A 20,346-nucleotide genomic window follows, 5' to 3' on the forward strand; every position below is an offset into this window, starting at 1 on the left:
TGATGTGGCTCAGTGGATTGAGCACTGGAATGTGAAGCAAAGGGTCGCCAGTTCGATTCCCAGTCAGGGCACATGCCTGGGTTGTGGGCCAGGTCCCCGGTGGGGCGTGCATGAGACACACATTGATGTTTCTCCCTCTCTCTCCCTTCCTTCCCCTCTCTAAAAATAAATAAGAAATCTTTTTTTTTAAAGTGGTTTGTGAAGACTCTTGGTACTATTGACATTTCAGCCAAATCTCTGCTGTGGGGCTGTCTTCTGCATTGAAAGATGGTTAGCAACACCCCAGACCTCTACCCACTAGAAGTCAATAGCGCGAGATAGCCAACATACTCAAAATATCCAAATCAATAAAGTTATTGGTGAAAATGAAAAACGTCTTTTATTTTACAGAAAAAAACTAAACGCACTTTTCGACCAACCCAATAACACAAGATTAGGCCAAGATGAAGCAGCCAGATAATGCAATGTAGGCCTCAGTAGGTAAGCAATTGGATTTTAAATACAGAAGCCAAGAGTGATTTATAAGCCGATTTATTTTCAAGGCCCTAGCTACTCTGCTTGAAGTGAATTGGGAGGGACAAAAATGGAGGCTTGTGGCAGAAGTGGAACAAAAATTTTACTTCACTGATTTCAAGGAAGGGCTGGGTATTTACTGAGCACACCTTATTTGTCTGGCTGTTCTAAGCTCAGAGGAAGAACAAGAGTTCATGCCTTCTGGGGCTGACTAGTGGGGAGGGCTAAGAAGCAGCACGTGTGATGGTTCAGATATATTAGCCGCAAGAGCTGATGAGTACCCTGGAGACTGCCTAGTACAAATTTCCTAACCTGAGGGAGAATAATTTGTACTCGTGTGGTCACGTGAGTGGGATGGCCCTTCGTTCTGAAAGAAAAAAAAAAAAGCCCAGGTATTCCTCCTCTTCCCCATCTCCTCCACTTTCACCAGGTCCCCCGTGCCGCCCCTCCGGCCGCATCTCCCCACTCTCGTCTCCCGGGAAAGTCGAGCGAACCTAAGGGCTTGCAGACTCCTCACAGCCACCAGTGAAGCAAGCCCAGGCCACCGACTGCAGCATCTCCCAGTGTCCGCGCGGAAACGTGTGAGGCTTCAGCACTAAGGGCGGGGCGGGGGTGTGGCGGGGCTTCCGGGGGCGGGCCCAGTCTCGGTAGGCTCTTCCGCGCCTGCGCAGAAAACCAAACCCGAGGAGTTGGTGTTAGGTTCGCCGGAACCTCACTCTCCTGCTTTTGCTTCCGGGTCGGAGCCATGGCGGTGGCAAATTCAAGCCCTGTCAACCCTGTGGTGTTCTTTGATGTCAGCATTGGCGGCCAGGTGAGGTCCAGGAAGCCACCCAGCCATGCACCATAGGGAAACTGAACGACCCAGGCAGGCAGAACTCACCCGCCCAGGGATAGCGGGGTAGGGAAGCTAGAAGGTGAATTTGGTCCAGAACCTACCGACCTGTGGGGCGTGGTGAGCGGGTGTAGAATGGAGAGTCTTGCTCCTCCAATCTCCCATGCTAGTGCCCCGCGAGTGGAACGTCTGGACGGAACGGAAGGGTAGGCTAAGGAGGCGGAGGTGGGAGAGATCGAGTACATGTGGGAGGGAGGGGTCAGCCCTGCGCTGTCTTGGGCTGGGCCTTCTGACGGTCTCCCGCCGGTTGCAGGAAGTTGGCCGTATGAAGATCGAGCTCTTTGCAGACGTTGTGCCTAAGACAGCCGAGAACTTTAGGTAAGGTGCTCTGGCTCTGCCGGGTTATATATTCCAGTTTTACTGGATTAACCGATCCAGAACTCATCCTGTGGAATCGTCAGCCTACCTCTGTCCGTCCACTCACCGCCCTTGAGATCTGATTCTCCTGGGTGTTGCTCTGTCTGGACAGTCACGTTTTGACTCTCCCATGTCAATTTATATTGTTAATCTGAATGCCTGGGGGGCCTGGACGTCTAGCTGGCCGGTTGGTGGGCTTGCTGTTTGCAATGTCTGTGCTCTCCCCTCTGGAGGTTAGAGGCACTCACAGCTGTGATGTCATAGTGACTGAGTCCCTCACTCTTTTCCCTTTCAGGCAGTTCTGCACTGGAGAATTCAGGTCAGTCTCAGACATGGTTGACTTATCTGCTTGTTCCTGAGGGGTGTCCTGGGGCTGCACTGAGGGTACTGGGGGACCACCATAGGCCTTGAATGATTGCTGGTGACAGTGATAAAACGTATCACCCCAAGGGTATTCATTTGTCTTCGTTCTTCATCTCTCTCGTCCTGACCATCACTTGGGCTCGAATATGTGGTAAACTGGAAAGGCTTATCGTTGCCTGTCATAGTAGCAAATCTGTTTCTGTTTGCTTGTAGGAAAGATGGGGTTCCTATAGGATACAAAGGAAGCACTTTCCACAGGTAAGGCCAAGGCAAACCACTTGGGGCTTTTAGAATTATTTCCTTGGGGGATTAGTTTCTAGAGGAAAATAAAACCATAGGTAATTGTTAGATCTTGAGAAGGAATGTTTTTGGGAACCCAAGGATTGATTTGAAGATTTCTTAAAAGCCAAAGTGATAAACATTGTATTTTGAAATCAATGTTAATCTAAACTACAATGACTAAATCAATGTTTTTCTAAACCAGAGTCTTATCTCAGAATCCTTTGTTCTCTGTTTCAGGGTCATAAAGGATTTCATGATTCAGGGTGGAGATTTTGTTAATGTAAGTAGTTCTTTTCCTAGCAAAGCTTTAGAATCAGTTTTTCTTTTCTTTTCTTTTTTTTCCTTTGTATTTCTTTCTTTCTGTTATTGCTGACGCTACTATTTTTACTACAGGGACCCAGTCCTAAGGCTTGAGAACAATAGCCAGGCTTGGTGGGGGGAGGAGATGGGGATGGGAATGCTCTTGAATGTTGCTGGCTACTACTCACTGTACCGCTAGGTAACACACATCAGCACTTTGAATGAGTCACTAGCTTCCAAGTCTCAGCCTTTTAGGGCCAGAAGTGGAAGTCTTCCAGCTGCCTGTAGAGCAGGGGTGTCAAACTCATTTTCACGGGGGGCCTCATCAGCCTTGAGGTTGCCTTCAAAGGGCCAAATGTAATTTTAGGACTGTATAAATGTAACTACTCCTTAACAGTTAAGTGAGAGCTCGATGCTGCCACCGGGTAGAACCGAGGTGCCAGGCAGATAAAACAAGGTGGAGGGCCGGATTCAGCCTGTGGGCCTTGTGTTTGCCACCTGTGCTATAGAGGATCCATGACAGATCCAAATTAATTAGTTATGTGAACCTTTGCTAGAAATCAGATGCAACTTGTTTTAACTAAATAGTAGTAAGTCCCTCTCCAGTGAGCTAAATGCTTATGCTCCATTTTCCTTTCCACTTCTGGTATCACAATGCCTGAAAAACTGAGTTTTTAATCATAAGTTGATTAGGGTACAAGGAATCAGCAAGAGAGGTAGATGATTCTGGAGGAATGTTTTCTCTGTTCACTGGGAGGGCCCAGCGGAATCGTCCTTCGCTACTAAGCACGACTTTCCTATTAAAGTCTGTATGTGTCCCCCATAGTCAGTCTTCTGCCCTTCCCCTGACCCTAGGGTCTTTAAAGAGCCCTCTCTTTCCTATCTAGGTAAGGTTACAAAGTGCAGATTTTAGGCCAAATCAGGCTTTCAGATATGTTTTGTTTCATCTTTATGATGATGTAAAACCGGCAATTTTCACCAAAAAATTCTGGAGTTTTGTTTCCTCTCTAAAGAATGGAAAATAGGACTACCCTAGGCCTATGTTTCTCGTGCGGTGACAATTTGTTGGAATCAAATAACTGCTCCTTTTAGACAAGGTGTGTCCTTGCCATTTCACCATAGTCCCCAACACCTGCTTCCTTCGTTTATGTCATCTGCCGCCACAGGCATTTAAGTTTGCAGCTCCTGGCCACTACTGATGGTAGTAGGGCTGGGGGTGACCATGTATTTCTTTGTTAGCTGGTAAGAAGGGCTGTGAAGCTATTCTCTGTCTTCTTTTCTTTCTTCCCATGGGCTCCTGTGTTGCTATATTGACTTAGCAGGAACAGGGCCAACTTCTTACTGGTCATTGCCAGGCTCACCCAATCACCTGCTGATAGCCCCAGGATTAGATAGTAGTGGTCAGCCAGAAGGCTGAATATCAGAGAGAAGCAACTGCTCAGAGCCACCCTTAGAGAATTAAAAATAGAATGAGCAAGAGGCAGAAGAAGCAGGATTTGAGACCTTCTAAAGTTGGGCCAAGAATGTTTGTTTGATTTAATAATATTTGTTTTTCTTTTTTTTTAAAATTTTATTTATTTATTTTGTGAGAGAGGGGAAGGGAGGGAGAAAGAGAGGGAAAGAAACATTGATGTGCGAGAGATGCGGGTCAGTTGCCTCTCGCATGCCACCAACTGGAGACCTGACCCACAACCCAGGCATGTGCCCTGACTGGGAATCAAACCGGTGACCTTTTGGTTTGCAGGCCAGCACTCAGTCCACTGAGCCACACCAGTCAGGGCAGATCATACATATGTTTTAATTTTTTTGTACTTAATAATTGTTTTCATTTTCTCTTGTTATTAAGTCTTCTTCCAAAACACTTTTTCTACTAGCTATCTAATATTCCATAATGAACAGACAGTGAATTTATTTGATCAACCCACTATTGTTGAAAATTTAAGTTGCTTTCTGTTGTTTGCTCTGAAAGTTAATTGTTTTCATTTTTCCTGCTCTGGCTTCTGGAGAGCAATAGCTACTGCATTTACAGAGGATGGTATGGTAACTGATCTGTCCTCTGGTTTATTGGAAAATTAGAGCCCTCCCCTAGATAAATCAACTTTGGCCAGGAGGGTGGTATTGCGTGGTACACACTAGGTTTCCAACAGCTCACCCACCACATAGTTTGGGAGGTGGGGTAGGCTAGCAGTCAGTTAGGTGGGTACTTTTGTATGACTGCAGGCATGAGAGTGTGGCAGTGGCAAGGATTATGTATATGGTCACTGTGTTGTTCCTCACTATGTGTCTTAACCTGTCTTTCTAGAGGCCCAGCTCTGACCTTTTTTACCCAATCTGTGAGAAGACCTGGCCAGGTAGTAAGCTACAGGTGCCTTGGATGGGGCTTGCTTTGACTTCAGGATAGGGTCAAAGAGGTGTGACTCCCAAAGCGAGCAGCAAGCGTGGACTGTAAGAAAGCTAGACTCCAGGTACAGCAGCTGTCTTTTTTTGGCCTCTGGGGGCCCAACACTTGCGACTTGCTAACACTTCCCTTCTCTCTGCTCAGGGAGATGGTACTGGGGTCGCCAGTATATACCGGGGACCATTTGCAGATGAAAACTTTAAACTTAGACACTCAGCTCCAGGCCTGCTTTCCATGGTAAGTGAGGTCCAATCAAGACTTTGAGTTAGTTTTATCGCCAGCTGGTTTCTGGGCCCCTCTTGAGGCTCAGTGCTGTCTCTTTGGATGAAAGCAAGTGCTTGTCTTCTCTTGCTCAGCCTAGGACTCACCTCTGTTATGCTCACCTCTTCTTAAGTCTCGTTTCATTTTGTTGGTTAGGGAAACTGACCGCTGCTACATGTTTTTTACCTTTTATTTAGCTAAGTCATGTGGCTGAGCATTTAGCCTTGCTGCTCAGCACCCGTTTACTCACACTGCCTACTGGCCGGCCGCCTCCTTTCACTCACTCACCACTCATTACCCACCACTCCCACTCCCCTCCCTGTTTATAACCCCTCTCACACACGTCACTCCTCTTTCACAGTCCCTCTGCCCACCTCACTTAAAACCCCCATCTACGCTACCCCTTGCTCACTCTCCTGCATGCTCATTCCCCTTCGCTTCCCCTCATCCACCTCTGACTCCTCATTTTCCCTTAACCCTCCCACCTTGCTTCTCCCTCTCTCTCTAACCTCCTCCCTCCCTCCCACTCATCACCCATTTCCTTCTGTCTGTTTATGTGTGCAATCTCTGCCCTGCTTGCCCACTCCACCACTTACCCACGTAGGCGTCATCAGGTAGCCCTCTGCTGATATCCTCTCCCTGTCGGGCTCCACAGTAAAGCACGGGACCTGATTCCTGTCCTTATGTCACCTAACATCTAATGGGGGTATCACTCATGCAAAATGACAAGTCTGGCCTAGTGCAATCCGTGCCATCAGTATATTAAGGTAAGGACACTGTACTGTATGCAAGAATTCTGTGAGGGCCCCAAGGAATGAGAACGACGGCTGCTGGGGCGTGGGCAAGGCTGCTTCACAGAGGAGGGGACGTTTGAGATTTTGAAAGAGTTCTGTACCAGAGGGCATGTGGCGTGGTCAAGGGACAGAAAGTGAGGAAGGTGCTGAGAAGAACATGGGGTGTGAACGGCAGGTGGAGTGGACTGGCCAGTGAGAGACCCCTGGAGAGGCAGGTTGTCTGGTTTCTCAAGGGCTGTACACGGCGAATAAGGGTGAGGTGTGTGGACTTTCTTTCACAGGTTATGGAGAGCCGTACACTTTTTGAGCAGAGTTGATCAACTTTATGTTTTAGAACAAAAATACTAGCTGCAGTGTGAGTGTCACTTGGGAATGGAGAGGCTGGGGCGGAGAAGCCAGTTAGGAGGCTGCCCAGATAACTGAGCGGGACCAGCAGTACAAACAGTGGGTAAGCCCCCTTCTAGGAAAGTCAGGCTGGGCAAGTGCAGGTAAAGGGTGGAGAAGTGGCTTAGGTCGGCTTGGATCTTCTCCAGGAGCATTAAAACCCCTGTGAGTGCGTGCCGCTAGTTAGTATCGATGGAGGAGTCAGAAAAGGGACGGGAGGAAGCTTGGTCTTTGCCCCCTTCAGGCTGACACTGGTTGAATTGTGCCGTCAGTATTTTGTGGCATGCTTGTTTTTGCTCCTATCTTCACTAAATCATGTGTTCCTCAGGGGCAGGGGCTGGGTCTCTTTGATCTCTAAGCCCTATACTTGATACAGAAAGGTGTTGAGCAGATATTGATGAGGGACCAGAAGATGATCAGAATAATGGCTAACATTTATTGAGCACTTAGTCACCAAGCACCTTATTCGCATTAATTTATTTTAAGCTTCTCCACATCTTTAAGATAGGTACAGATGAGGAGACGGAGGCACAGAGAAGTTAGGGACTAAACTCAGGGCACGCAGTCAGTGGTGGAGCTGGGATTCATGCTAGGTCACCTGGCTCCAGAGCTCCACAGCACATTCTCTAAACCACTAAGTTTACTGCCTTGAAAAGCGAACAAAGTGGCTAAGGGCAGAGAGTGTCCCCTGAGCTCTACAAACATGTGTGGCTGTTTTCCTGCCTGCTTGCTAATCAATGTTTAGACATAGAGCAGCAAAGTAGATTGGATGGATGGATGGATGGATAGCTAGGATGAACTGGGACCCCTGGGAAGCCTATGCCTCGTTCCAAAGCCTAGGCCTATTCTGACTGGCCCAGACAATGCCTTATTTTCATATATGAGGTGTTCCTGAATACGTGTACGAAAACCAGAAATAACCTCATCTTACACGGGGAATTGCTAAAGTGTAGTATGAAATCCCTGATTGGAGCTTACCCTGAGACAATGTCTTTAGTGTATTTATAGTATATCATAAACAGTGTTATTCCTTCACAGTTGAACACAGAATCAACCAATTTAAATCTAATGTCTGATTAAGGCTAGTTATCTATCCAATAATTTCCAGCTTTGCCTCGGCAGTAGTTTTGTAAGACCTGTGCTTTTAATAGTACTAGTACTTTCAGTTTTCCATTTTCTTCTCATATTTTTCCAAAATAGGGGAAGTGTGTCATAATATGTTCGTAGTTACACAGACGTCGGTGTCAGACAGTGCTGCTGACACTCGGTTTGCCGGTATACAGAGGGCTGGATTTAGCACACTGAGGGCAGTTCAGGGTATCAATACGTAAGGGCCAGAAGTACACTTCGTATGAAAGTCACATGTCTCTTTAGGAAGGACCACTCTGCACTGTGATTATAGCCTGTTCTTTTCTAATGCGTTATTAATTATAATGATATAAAAATGCTTTTAAGGGAAGAAGAGGGAAGGGATATGGCTATGCCTAGAAAGTTTCAGATTCTCTATTTTTAAAAATACTTTTTCTGCAAAATTCAATAACAAAGGATTTGGGTATAGTGGTAAAAAGCAAATGTCTTTGATTAAATATAGTCTTTTTTCTATCATAGCACTTGCAACTTGCACCTTCTTACATTTTTTTAAGTTACTATTGTAATAGTACAAAACCATTCAGACAAAACAGCGTATGGCATAGACAGCAGACCTTTCCTCGCCTAGTAGCTGCCTTGTTGTTGGAATGTGGTTATAACTGGTGTTGGACTAAACACAGGGAATCAGGTCCCATAAACAGCCATTCCCATTATAAAAATTCACACTGTAGGAGAAATGTGCATTTATTCAATGATCTAGTTCCTTGAGGGCAGAGACTGTGTACCCAGTTTATTCTGTATCCTTGGGTCCTAGCTCAGGCCCCGGCTCATAATGAGTGCTAAGTTTTGCTGAAAGTGTGGGGGAATCAGGGCCACAGGCTCTTTGGGGAATCTTGCTCTTCAGCCAGTGTGGCCAGGAAAACTCACTGCAGCTATATTTGGTTTCCGTCAGGCAAACAGTGGTCCCAGTACAAATGGCTGCCAGTTCTTCATCACCTGTTCTAAGTGTGACTGGCTGGATGGGAAGCACGTAGTGTTTGGTGAGTCCTGCTCCTGTGCCGTGGTCCTGGCCCCATTCACCCAAAGTGGCACTTCCAAAGGAGCCATTCCCTGCACTCTCATACCAAGAGTGCCTGACTAGTTTACCTACCCTGTGTAGTGGTAGGGAAGGTGGCAGTGGTGGGAGGTGGGGAGACGTGTGGAAGGACGGAGGGGCCACTGATAAAGTATATAACCCTTGGGCGATATGGGTGTATGGGGGGAACCCAGGGTCGTGGCACTTAAGAAACACCACACAGGCAGCATGGTGCAGTGGGGCTTTGCAATCGCTCAGATCTGGGTTCGAGCCCTAATTCTGCTACTTAGTGTGTTACCTGGGACCTTGGGTAAGTCATTTCACCTCCGTTGAATCTCGATTTCCTGAATTGGTGTGAGGATCAGATGAGACAATGGTGTGAGAATGAGCATCAAAAGCTGGAAAATGCTATGCAAATAAAATAGTGAAATCCATCTCATCCTCTTCTTACAGGGAAAATTATTGATGGACTTCTAGTGATGAGAAAGATTGAGGTGAGTCCTGTTTTGATTCCTCTTTCTCAGCCGTTCTGGTCTGGTACTCCCTGACCAGGGTGGAGAGCTAGAGAATCCTGAGTGCGCTTCATCTGTTAGGCCCAGTTTTCATTCATTGCCTCCATTCCATGGACTTCCTCAAGGGAAGGGAGGAGAGACCACATGCCTCCCAAGCGTTTTTTGGCCTATAATTAGCCTCTGTAGCGCACACTGAGCTATGGCCTGGGGCGGCCCCTCCACCTGCTTGATAAACTCCTACTCAGCACTGCATTCACCATCCTTGGAGACCTGGCCCCTGCCTGCCTCTCCCCTCCCCTGCTGCCACCGCTGCCTCCACGTTCCAGTCTCATCCGTCTACTAGCCTTTTGCACACGTCACCGCGTCTTGTTCCTTCTTGCCCCTGAGCCTTGCTCATGCTGCTTCCTCTGTCTGGAGTGCTTTCTCCTTTCTTTGCTTCCTTCCCATTTATCCTCAGTCCAGCTCAATTAATCCCCCGTCCTGTGAATCCTTTCCTGGTGTTTAGTTGCTTCCTCTGCCCTGTATATGCTTTCTTATAACTTATTACATTGTTATATATCATAGCTGTGATATTTTTAAATGTACATCTTATTTTTAGCCCTGGCTGGTGTAGCTCAGTGGATTGAGCGTGGGCTGCGACCAAAGGGTCACTGGGTCAATTCCCAGTCAGGGCACATGCCTGGGTTTGGGGCCAGGTCCCCAGTGGGAGCCACATGAGAGACAACTACACATTGATGTTTCTCTCCCTCTCTTTCTCCCTCCCTTCCCCTCTCTAAAAATAAATAAATAAAATCTTTTAAAAAAACAAAACTAAATAATACATCTCATTTTTGATCTGTATTATGTGTTTTCCCTGTCTGCTAGGACATGGGCTGCTGTCATATCAGCCTCTGATCCCTCAGTCCTTAGCGCAGGGGCTGGCAGGCATCAGTAATGTTTGGGGAGCGTGTGCGGCTGAGTGGATGAATTTTCACTGTGCTTTCTGTCTTAGAATGTTCCCACGGGGCCCAACAATAAACCCAAGCTGCCCGTGGTGATCTCACAGTGTGGGGAGATGTAGTCCCGAGTGAGACTGAATCAGGTAAGTGCATCTTCTCTTTCTGGTTAGGAGTCGCCCCAGAGAAGGCGGTGTGATCCAGCAGAAAGCACCTTAGACTGGAAGACATGGGATTGAGCCCCTTTCCTCTCTTGGTGACCTGGCAGAGGTCACTTCCCTTCTCCAAGCCTGTTTCCTCATCTGTCAAATGGAGACAGTACCTCTCTCCTAGGGTCCTTGTAAGGATCACAAGAGAAAGGGATATTAGGGTACTTTACTTTTCTACTACTTTGTGGTTTACAAAGTATCAGCCTGAAAGCCTTCAGGCAGTTTCTAACAGCTCCCTCAGACTGCAGTCCCAGTAGAGAAACATGGCACCAGCTCTGGGTGACTCCCCGCTGGGTCAGCCTGAGCAGCCAGGAGACGGACCTGTCCTGCTTCTCATCAGAACTGATAGGGCAATTCCAGTTCCTGGCTTGTATTTGCCAGCTTCATAGGTGACCTGACGCCCTAGCCATTCCTTTTTTTTTTTTTTTTTTTTTTTTTAATATGTGTTTATTTTTAGAGAGGGAAGGGAGGGAGGAAGAGAAGGAGAAAAACATTGAGTGGTTGCCTCTCACACACCTCCAACTGGGGACCTGGCCCACAAACCAGGCATGTGCCCTGACTGGGATTCAAACCAGCAACATTTTGGTCCATGGGCCAGCACTCAGTCCACTGAGCCACACCAGCCAGTGTGTACCTCCTACCCATCCTTGCCATGGCCTGCTTTGTCCTGGGCATCATGCTAGGCTTGCTGAGGGGACAAAAAGTTGAAGGATGTCTTTACCTTTCAGGAGCTTATAGGGAATAAGACACATTCTGAGAGGTTATCACTAGTAATATGAGTGACACTGCTAAGTGTCATAAGAATTCAAGGAAGAAATTGATCACTTCCAGCTAGAATGGTGGTGACTCTCTCTCTCTCTCACACACACACACACATTTTCACACATGCAAAAAAGTTGGAAGAACAGGACATTCAACACCCACATATATTTCACCTAGATGAACATTCTTATTTATCATTTTGCTTTGACATTTGTTTTTTTCTTCCCTCCTCTCACATTCCCATTCCTCCTCCTCCTCTCTCCTGCCTTCTTTCCTCCCTTCCTTTCCCTTCCTCTTTCCCATTTGAAAGCTGAAGGCTTCTTGACTCTTTACCCATAAATACCTCAGCAAGCAGCTCCTAAAAACAAGAGCATCCTCCATAGCCACAATAATGTGTCATATGCATGCTCAAACTCCCCCAGTTACTCACAAAATAACTGTTAGAGCTCTAGGTAAAGGCATCCAATCTAGGTTCACATACTTCCTGTGGTTGGTTATTAAATAACATTATGTACTATATTTTGCCATGTATAATGTGCACTTTTTTTGCCCAAATTTTTGAGGAAAAAATAAGGATGTGTGTTATACATGAGTAGTACTAACTCTGTATCTGTATAAATGTTTCTAATTCTTTTATTTATGCTTATGCATTAAAACTGTAACTCTAGAAAGCAATAACAATATCCTTATGCAAAATAATACCCTGGAATTTGATAATTGGTCTTGTTTCTAAATATAAATAAATAAAAATTTGAATTAAAAAATTAAAACAAAAGATTTTTTCTTCCTGAAAGTTTGGGCCAAAAACATGGTATGCATTACACACAGGAGCACATTATACACAGCAAAATACGGTAATCTCATACAAATTTTCACAGAAAACAGTGAAAGTGAAAGTCCCCCGCCCCCAACACCCCCTTGGCAATACTGTGGCCCCAGTCTTGCTCCTGTCCCCAGAGGTAACTTTATCAGTTTGATGTGTGGCCCATTAGGCCCATTAGGGCCTTTTCTTTGCCTGATTTTGGGAGGTTTTGTTTTTCCTAGATGTCATCATACTACAGGGTCCTGCAGAAGTAAGGCCTGCTCGAGTGCTCGAGTGTGGTTGGTAGGGTACTAATACGGGTGTAATGATTTCTAGCTTTCATTTGAACATTTCACCTAAAATGTCACGTGGCGTGCTTGAGTGTGATATTGTTATATACAGAATTACATGCTTATGATTTTGTAATTAAAAAAGGGGCGTTATCTATGCTGACCCCTGTATCTTTTTCATCACTGTGTTTCCATTTGGCATTATGTCTTGAAGACTTTTCCTCCTCTGTTCAAGTAAAACTACCTCATTAAAATAAAAAAATAAAAAGCAAGCCCTGGCTGGTGTGGCTCAGTGGATTGATCAGCAGCCTGAGAATCGAAGGGTCGCTAGTTCAAATCCCAGTCAGGGCACATGCCTGGGTTTCAGGCCAGGTCCCCAGTTGCAGGTGTGTGAGAGGCAACTGATGGTTGTATCTCTTGCATGTTTCTCTCTCTCTCCCTTCCCTACTCTCTAAAAGTAAATAAATGAAATCTTAAAAAAAAAAAAAAAAAAAAAAGCCAAAAATACTGCCTTGACTGGATGGCTCAGTTGGTGAGAGCATCACCACCATACCCCAAAAGGTTGCGGTCGTGCCTGGTCGGGGCACACGTGGAAAGCAGCCAATCAGTGTTTCTTTCACATCAATGTTTCTTTCTCCCTCTTTCTCCCTTTCTCTCTAAAGTCAATAAACATATCTTTGGGTGAGGATTTTAAAAAAACTGACATAATATTCTAGAAGATGTTTGTAGCATATAGTTTATTTTTCCTTTTTCTTTTTTAAAGATTTTACTTATTTTTATTTTCAGAGAGAGGGGGAGAAACATCGGTGTGCAGATGTGCGAAGGAAACATCGAAACATCAGTCGGTTTCCTCTCGCTCGCCCCCATCTGGGGACCTGGGCCACAACCCAGGCACGTGCCCTGGCCAGGAAGTGAACTGGAGACCCTTCAGTTCGCAGGCCAGTGATCAATCCACTGAGCCACACCAGCCTGGGCTATTTTTCCTTTTTCTTAATGATATAAATAGTTATGCATTCTGAGTCTTAGTTCTTTATAAGTTAAGACTGTTTTCTCCAGAAGTCTTAGTTCTTTGTATGTTGTGACTATTTGCTCCAGAATATAGTTTAAGAAAAAATTGGCAATGTGTTGCTTTCCTGAACTTTGGTTATATGCTTTGTTAAACAGAAGTTCTAAATTTTGATGAGGTAAAAATACCAGTTTTTCCCTTATGGCTTTTGTGGTTTATCTTGTTTAAGAAAGTCCTTACTACCTCAGATCCTAATGTCTTCTGTATTTTTGCTAATATTTCTTTAGTTTTATTTGCATACTTACAAAATTATCTTAGAATATATTTTTCTCAATTCTGCCTTTTTCCCCAAATGGAGTTCTAGTCAAATTCCAGACTACTTTAATGACTGTTTATACCTCTGCCTGTGACTTACTCTGTGTTCACAGCATCTGGCCCCTGTAGGCATTCAGTAAAATCTTATTATACAAGTTAATAGAGAGAGAGAGAATGTCAGGCATTTTAGGCAGGGAACGGGTGTGAGCAAATACTGAGGCAGGAATGCACAAGTATGTGCTGGTAGCTGCACATGGACCTCTCTCTTGTCCAGCCACATGGTCCCTTTTCAGGCCCAGTTGACACCTAAGCTTGCCTTTCTGCTAGGACTGGGGGCCCTCGGGCTCAACCTGTATTCCCCCTTGAATAGCTGCTGGCCATTCCCTCCCTTTCTCCCTCATCTCTTTGCTGTAACTAAAGTTGAACTCATGGGTCCTTTTCTTTCCAAAGATTGACCACTGATTACTGCCAGAGGACAGAAGATAAAAAAAATAAATTATTTATGTTTGGGGCCTCTTGTCTATATTTTTCTGAGACCCTTACAGAAAGTTACTAGAAATCCTCGTTGGGGGTTTGATTTTTGAGGGTGGCGATCATCAGCCCTCCCCACCTCACCCACTGTCAGCACAGACCACATAACCTTTGCCCCCGTGAAAGCCCCTCTTCTCAGCCCACAGCGTAAGCAGACCAATTCCGTCGGGGCCGTCATTCGATGTTTCCGAGGCCCTCAGGACCAGAACTGTCCGGCAGACATTCCTTTCTGCGATGGGGAGATGTTGTATAGCTGTGCTGTGGTGGTAGCTTCTAGCCACGGTGACAATTAAGTACTTAAATTTAAGGAGCCACGTGCGGTGTTGCCAATTTAGACACCTAATCCTGACTTGCTAAGAATTGCATCTTTCATAGCTAATACTTAGGAACAATATAAAGACAGCAGTTATCACTTATTGAATACTTCTTATGCTCAAATATTGAGCTAAGAATTTTACTTGAATTATCTCAATTAACTTTACCAATTTATACAGTCCTAAAATTACATTCAGCCCTTTCAAGGCAACCGCACAGCTGATGTGGCCCCCGGTGAAAATGAGTTTGACACCCCTGTTTTAAGGTGTTAGGGAATCTACATGGCAGTGTGAGCTAAATGAGTTCCAGAGATGGGAGCCCTTGGCTTTCTGAGTAATGTCATTTGGGAGAAAGTAAGGAAAAGAGAGTAATTCCTCAGGCAGCAGTGTACCATCCCATCCCTCTTCTTCCCAAGCATCTCTGATTCTGAGAGTCCACCCTGTTCCAATCAGAAAAGACCTAGGAGGAGATGATCTCTTGGTGGCACTGGTTTGGCAGAAATCTACTGCATTCAGATCATGATGTCACCTAATGATGGACTTGAGGCCTTGTGCCCAGGTCCTGAAAATACAAGGACATAGAAGGTAGGTGGGGTCACTTGATCCCCTGTACCTCCCTATGAAGCATTCCTTTCAGAACTCTTTTGTGTTTTGCCTTAGACCCTGACTTTGGTTTTAGTGAAAATGAAGTTTTCTGTACAATTTTTGATGTAGGAACCTTGGTATTATCTCGGGGTCCTGTAAAAGCCTTTTACGATAAATTTGGATGCATAAAGGAACCTTGGCCCTCAGGAATCTCCTGCTGGGGTCTGAACTGTGTTCTTTGCTACTTATAATCGATCACATGAGGGCTGGTGGAACCTCTGTTTTAAAAGCCTGAGAGTCTCTTGGAAAAGGGAGTGGCTGTCAGCTCTGGCAGCCCTGCTAGTCTGAATTGCTGCTCACCTCCCTGTGATCCCCAAACCTGGTATTTGTGGCCAGCCGTAGAGAACATTCTTTAGTTCATTGTACCCCAAATTCCCTGAAGGAGAGGAATCACTTGGGGTCACTTGTTAAATCTGCTAATTCCCAGATCTCTCCCCTGGAGAGTTTATTTTAACATTTGCATCTGAGGAAAACATACATAATTAGCACAACACATAATTTTACAATTATTATAGCTTATAATGAGGCATTATTGAAGTTCAAATAGTGATCAGGCTAAAATTAATTATGCCTGTGGGTGGTGGATATGGCAACAGTTGCGAAGGCGCTGTTTGGAAGGGCTGCGATGTAGGACACGGTATTCCCCGTTCTGGGATTACCTGTAGATGTGACGGGTGCCTGCGGAGAATGGTTGTGAAAGGCATGTAGGCGGCACATGGGCTGGTCCTCCGTTCCACGACTCAGCCCCAATTAATTAAAATAGGCCCAGTGCTGGGCGATCGCTTCCTAAGGTATACAACTGTCTAATCACTGCTGCTCGCCTGAAAGTACCATAACACTGTCTGTCACTGGTAACTGAAAAATAAAATTTTCTTAAAAGATAGGCTCCGTGCTGCAGACGAGGCTACAGATTTGAAAAGCCCAGTTCCTGCCTTCAGTCTCTTGGGAAACTCGCAGTCACAGACGATAAAGCACAGGACTGCAGGTTTTAGGGCGAAGTAAGGAAAGCGGGAGTGCGGGTGTCTGACTGAAGCGGTTTGGGAAGACTGCGAAAGAGATGATGCTTCAGCTCAGGACACGAGAGAACAGCTTGTCAGGTGGCCGAAACTGGGAGAGGCACTCCAGGCAGAGGGAACAGCGTAAGCCAAGCACACAAGCCGGAAACAGCAGGAAATGTGTGGCAGACGGCAAATAATTCAATAGGGCCAAAGCAGGAGGGTCTGAAAAGCAGGCAGAAAGGTGAGGCTGGCGGGGGGCGGGCCGGCTGTGAGGACCAGCGCAGGCTGAGCAGCTCCTGTGCTGTCCTGGGGGTAGCACCTGGGGGTGGGGGTCAGCTGCAGGCAGTGTGTACATTTCTTTCCTCCCTGGAGTCGGGGTTGATTGTGCCCCTGTAATTTTCAAAAGGGGGCCTGACCTTCCAAAAAGAACCAAGCCAGTAGGAGCCCCAGAAGGATTTTGAGCAGGAGAACATGTGATTGAACTTTCTCAGAAGCTGATTCTGACAGCAATGTGGAGGCCGAGGTGGAGGCCAGGAAGGTATCCACCGTGGCGGTCCAGGCCAGAGAAAGCAGGTTCCACATCAAAACACGGGCCTTGGGAGCACTAGAGATTTGGTTGCAAGTATTTGCATTCCCGTCGTGTGTGTGACACTGTCCCCCGCCCTGAACAACCTGAGATTAAATGCAGCCCAAGAGAAAAAGGTGAAATTAGGAGATGTGGTGAGCATGGCATGCTGCCGGTGAAGCACAGTGGCTGTTCTGCAGCACACTTTCCTAGGGAGAAAGAGCACGCTGATGGTAAATAGTATAGTAAAGTGAATGCGTAGAGCAGGAGCGCAGTCTTTGATGCTCAGTGTGATCATTGTATGTGCTCCGCTTCTATGAGACTAGCAGTGTGGTGGGCTTGTTCACACCAGCAGCGTCCTAACACATGAGTAATGGATTGCACCACGACACCACAATGGCTACAACGTCACTAAGCAACAGGAATTATTCAGCTCCATCATAATCTTGCGGGCCCACCATCATATACGCGGTCCACCGCTGACCGGAATGTCACGTGGTGCGCGACCATACAAAGGCAAAGCCCCTTATGTCCTAACGGGGTTACGTCTTACACACATTGAGGTACCCCTGTCAATGGAATATTAGAGCCTTAAAAAAGAAACAGTAAATCTGTATGTGTTGGCAAGATTTCTAAGGTAAATTAAATGAAAATGTCAAGATATAGTACATTATATAAACCATGATACTATTTATTTTGAATAACTTTCAGAAATTTTTGTAGTGATACATAGCTAACTATTAATAATGGTTAACTCTGCAGAGTAGAGATAGCAAAGTGACTTTCTTTTCAATTTATATTGTCCTATATATCCTTGAATTTTCTACATCGAGCACATATAACAAATACATACTATATGTATATATAGTTTTAACTAACCCTAGTTCCCCCAGCCCCTCCCGCGAGCATGTGGCCAACATCACTTTGAATCACTCCCTGGTTCCTCCCTCTCCTCCTCCCTGGCCTCGGCTGTCAGCAGCCCCTCCTGTGAGCTCCCAGTACTTGGGTCATCTCTTCATCACAACATTTCACACAGAGGTGTCTGTTGGGTTTTCTATAGACTGAGAACTCCTTGAGACAGGGACCATGCTGACAAACACAGTGCCCGGTCTGTGACAGAGCTTAGGTTCTGGAGCAGCATGCAATTTATAAAGTGCATTTATACATTTTTGCGCATTCTGCATTAGGGTCCAGAGTTCAACTTCTCTCTGAGCCTCAGTGAGGGCTCCCTATCCTCTGGAGGAAGAGGGGTGTGGCTGCGTTCAGAGGGAGGGGAACAGTGCAGTCTCTGAGTGTACTCACCTGTTCTTTTAATACAGCTAACTCCAAGGCCACAAATGGGGTGCAGAATTTCCTTTCTCCCAAACTTGCAAGTAAAAGGCCTGTGCTTTGTTCTGCAGCTGGACGGAGTGCCACAAGGCCTGGCAAAAAAAAGATATATGCACCGTGGCCGATGTGGCTCAGTTGGTTGGAGCATTGTCCTGTTACCAGGTTTGATCCCTGGTCCAGGCATGTACAAGAGGCGCCAACTGATGCTTCTCTCTTGCATTGATGTGTTCTTTCTCCCTTCCTCTCTCCCAAAAAGACACTTGCTTTGGACCCAGTATATTAGAAAGTCCCATTACTGTCAAACCATTAAACCCCTTGGGACCCTAGTTTTCTCCTTTGCTTAATTATATAATGTATACTGCACAGAGTTGTGAAGGGTAAATAATGAGATAATATGCTTGATGGAACATTAGTTTTCGTCTTGGTTCTTGTGTAGTATACTTTTCAACGTTACTCTGGAGAACCTAAGGCCTGGCCTATGTCAAGCATCAGGTCCTGGCTGGTGTGGCTCAGTGGATTGAGCATGAGCTGCGAACCAAAGGGTTATCAGTTGGATTCCCAGTCTGGGCACATGCCTGGATTGCCGGCCAGGTCCCCAGTCGGGGGCATGCAAGAGGCAACCACACATTGATGTTTCTCTTTCTCCTTCCCTCCCCTCTCCCTAAAAATAAATAAATAAAATATTTTTAGGGAAAAAAAAAGAATCAAACCAGATTTTCTCTTTTGGGAGAAGAGGGTCAGGAGTATAAAGGTGGGAAAGTTGTCCCATTACAAGTCCACTTCCAGTCCTCTGAGCTGCCTATCTCTTCCTTCACAGACCTCCACGTGTCCGCCCTTGTAGGCCTACGTACGGGCTCCTGGCGGTGCTCTTGAGTAAGGTAATCTGCATTGGTCTCTGTGTTTGCTTCCTGGCCTGCCTTGCCCTGTTTGATCAAGAGACCTTGGAAGTATCACAGATTCAGAACCCAAGATTTTCTCTGTTTTTCAACTGTAAATAAAGAGGGTTTTTTTTGTTTTGTTTTGGGGGCATTTTGTTTGTGTGTTGTTGCTGTAATGACAGCCCATCTCCTCACACCTTAGCCACAGCTGGGAGGACTGGCACTCCTAGGTGCACGGCCAGTGTGGACCCGAGCCAGACCCTTGCTAGATACCGTTGATGCCTCAACTTTACAAGCAGGGGTCGCAGTCCCCTCTTAGGTTCAAGCTGATCAAGCAGAAAAGGCAACACCCTAGGGCTGATGTATTCCAAGGATGTTCCCAAGTAGCATCAGTTTGGTTGGTTCCGAAGCCTGTGGGAAGAGGGTCACCAATTTGTATACTTTTGGATGGGAGAGTATATCTTGATCATGATGAAGTGGGAATAATTTAAGTCAAAAACCTTGTCTTGAACATTGGGTCATTTTTTTTTTAAACAGCTGAGGTCCTGAGAAGTTCACTGCCCCTTTCAGATCGCCAGTCTCCTCGTGTATAAAACGGGGATAAAACACCTGTCTACCTCCTAGCATTGTTGAAAGGCTCAAAGAGAATGGAGGTAACTTGTAAATAGTAACGTGCCTTGCAAATGTTAGTTTGGAAAGGCAATGACCCAATATAAAAAGTTCCCACGGAGAACAGCGTTCAAGAGGTGAGGAGTTGCCAGTGTCTATGTTCTCCCAGTTCTGCTCTCTCCTGGCTCGTGGGTAGGATGACTCATAACTACTGGCAGCAGACGACTGCAGCTGCAGAGATAACAGAGAGCTGAACTCTGCGGCGGGATTGAACCTGGTTAAAAGTGCCATCTCAGTGCACTGGCTGGGAGGTGGTGAAGTATACAAGGGACTTATATTCGCAACTCTATAGCAGAGTAAGCAGTTCGGGGGACACAGTGAAAAAAGAACTGTGATTAAGTAACTATACAGGGTGGAATTATAAAGAGATAGGAAGGAGGATTATCAGCTGGGACCCTGAGCTGGTGTTCTTGTGAGGGGCCATTCAACTGCAGTTGGTCATACTTGGCACCAGCATTCTCTGCTGTTCTCTGACCAGGGCACTGGCGCTGCAGAGATGAGTGAGATGTGGCCCATGCTGGTGACAGGAGATAGGCGCAGTTTTGATACAATGTGGAGAGTATTAGAATGTGAGCCCTTATAAAGGCAGAAAATTTGGCCAGTTTTTTGTTTTTACTGCTTTGTCCCCTGCACCTAGAAGAGGTAAGCATCTAGCACCTAGTCAGTGTTCAATAAACATTTGTTGCATGAATGATAATGGTATGTACAAGATGCTGTGGGAGCAGGGTAGAGAGACGGCCTGAGAAAAAGAGGTACCATTTGAGGTAAGTATTGACAGATCAGTATTAGCCAGGAGATAAGGGTGGAGAGTGCTTTCCAGGAAGAGGGAACTGGGTTCTTGGGCCAGAGTCTGATAGAGATGGGAACAAGGTGAAAGT

At 46.0% G+C, this 20,346-nt stretch overlaps 1 protein-coding gene across 1 annotated transcript; it reads left to right on the forward strand.

The window, feature by feature from the left end:
* The first annotated feature begins 1,192 nt into the window (after nt 1–1,192).
* PPIH (peptidylprolyl isomerase H) lies at nt 1,193–18,942 on the forward strand. The gene is made up of 10 exons (XM_024554660.3): nt 1,193–1,324; nt 1,659–1,723; nt 2,058–2,081; nt 2,339–2,383; nt 2,645–2,687; nt 5,250–5,342; nt 8,586–8,673; nt 9,162–9,202; nt 10,212–10,301; nt 18,739–18,942. Exons 1-9 carry the CDS (start codon nt 1,259–1,261, stop codon nt 10,278–10,280), a joined length of 534 nt encoding a protein of 177 aa, XP_024410428.1. The 5' UTR covers nt 1,193–1,258; the 3' UTR covers nt 10,281–10,301; nt 18,739–18,942.
* The last annotated feature ends 1,404 nt before the right edge of the window (nt 18,943–20,346 follow it).

The sequence above is a fragment of the Desmodus rotundus genome, chromosome 3, assembly GCF_022682495.2.
Source record: "Desmodus rotundus isolate HL8 chromosome 3, HLdesRot8A.1, whole genome shotgun sequence".
Classification (NCBI taxonomy): domain Eukaryota; kingdom Metazoa; phylum Chordata; class Mammalia; order Chiroptera; family Phyllostomidae; genus Desmodus; species Desmodus rotundus.

Bases quoted from the DNA above. Each gene is read 5' to 3' on its own strand.
- PPIH (XM_024554660.3), top strand. From the start codon at position 1,259: ATGGCGGTGGCAAATTCAAGCCCTGTCAACCCTGTGGTGTTCTTTGAT. The intron at 8,674-9,161 runs GTGAGTCCTGCT...CTCTTCTTACAG, and splicing joins TGGGAAGCACGTAGTGTTTG to GGAAAATTATTGATGGACTT. The intron at 9,203-10,211 runs GTGAGTCCTGTT...TTTCTGTCTTAG, and splicing joins TAGTGATGAGAAAGATTGAG to AATGTTCCCACGGGGCCCAA.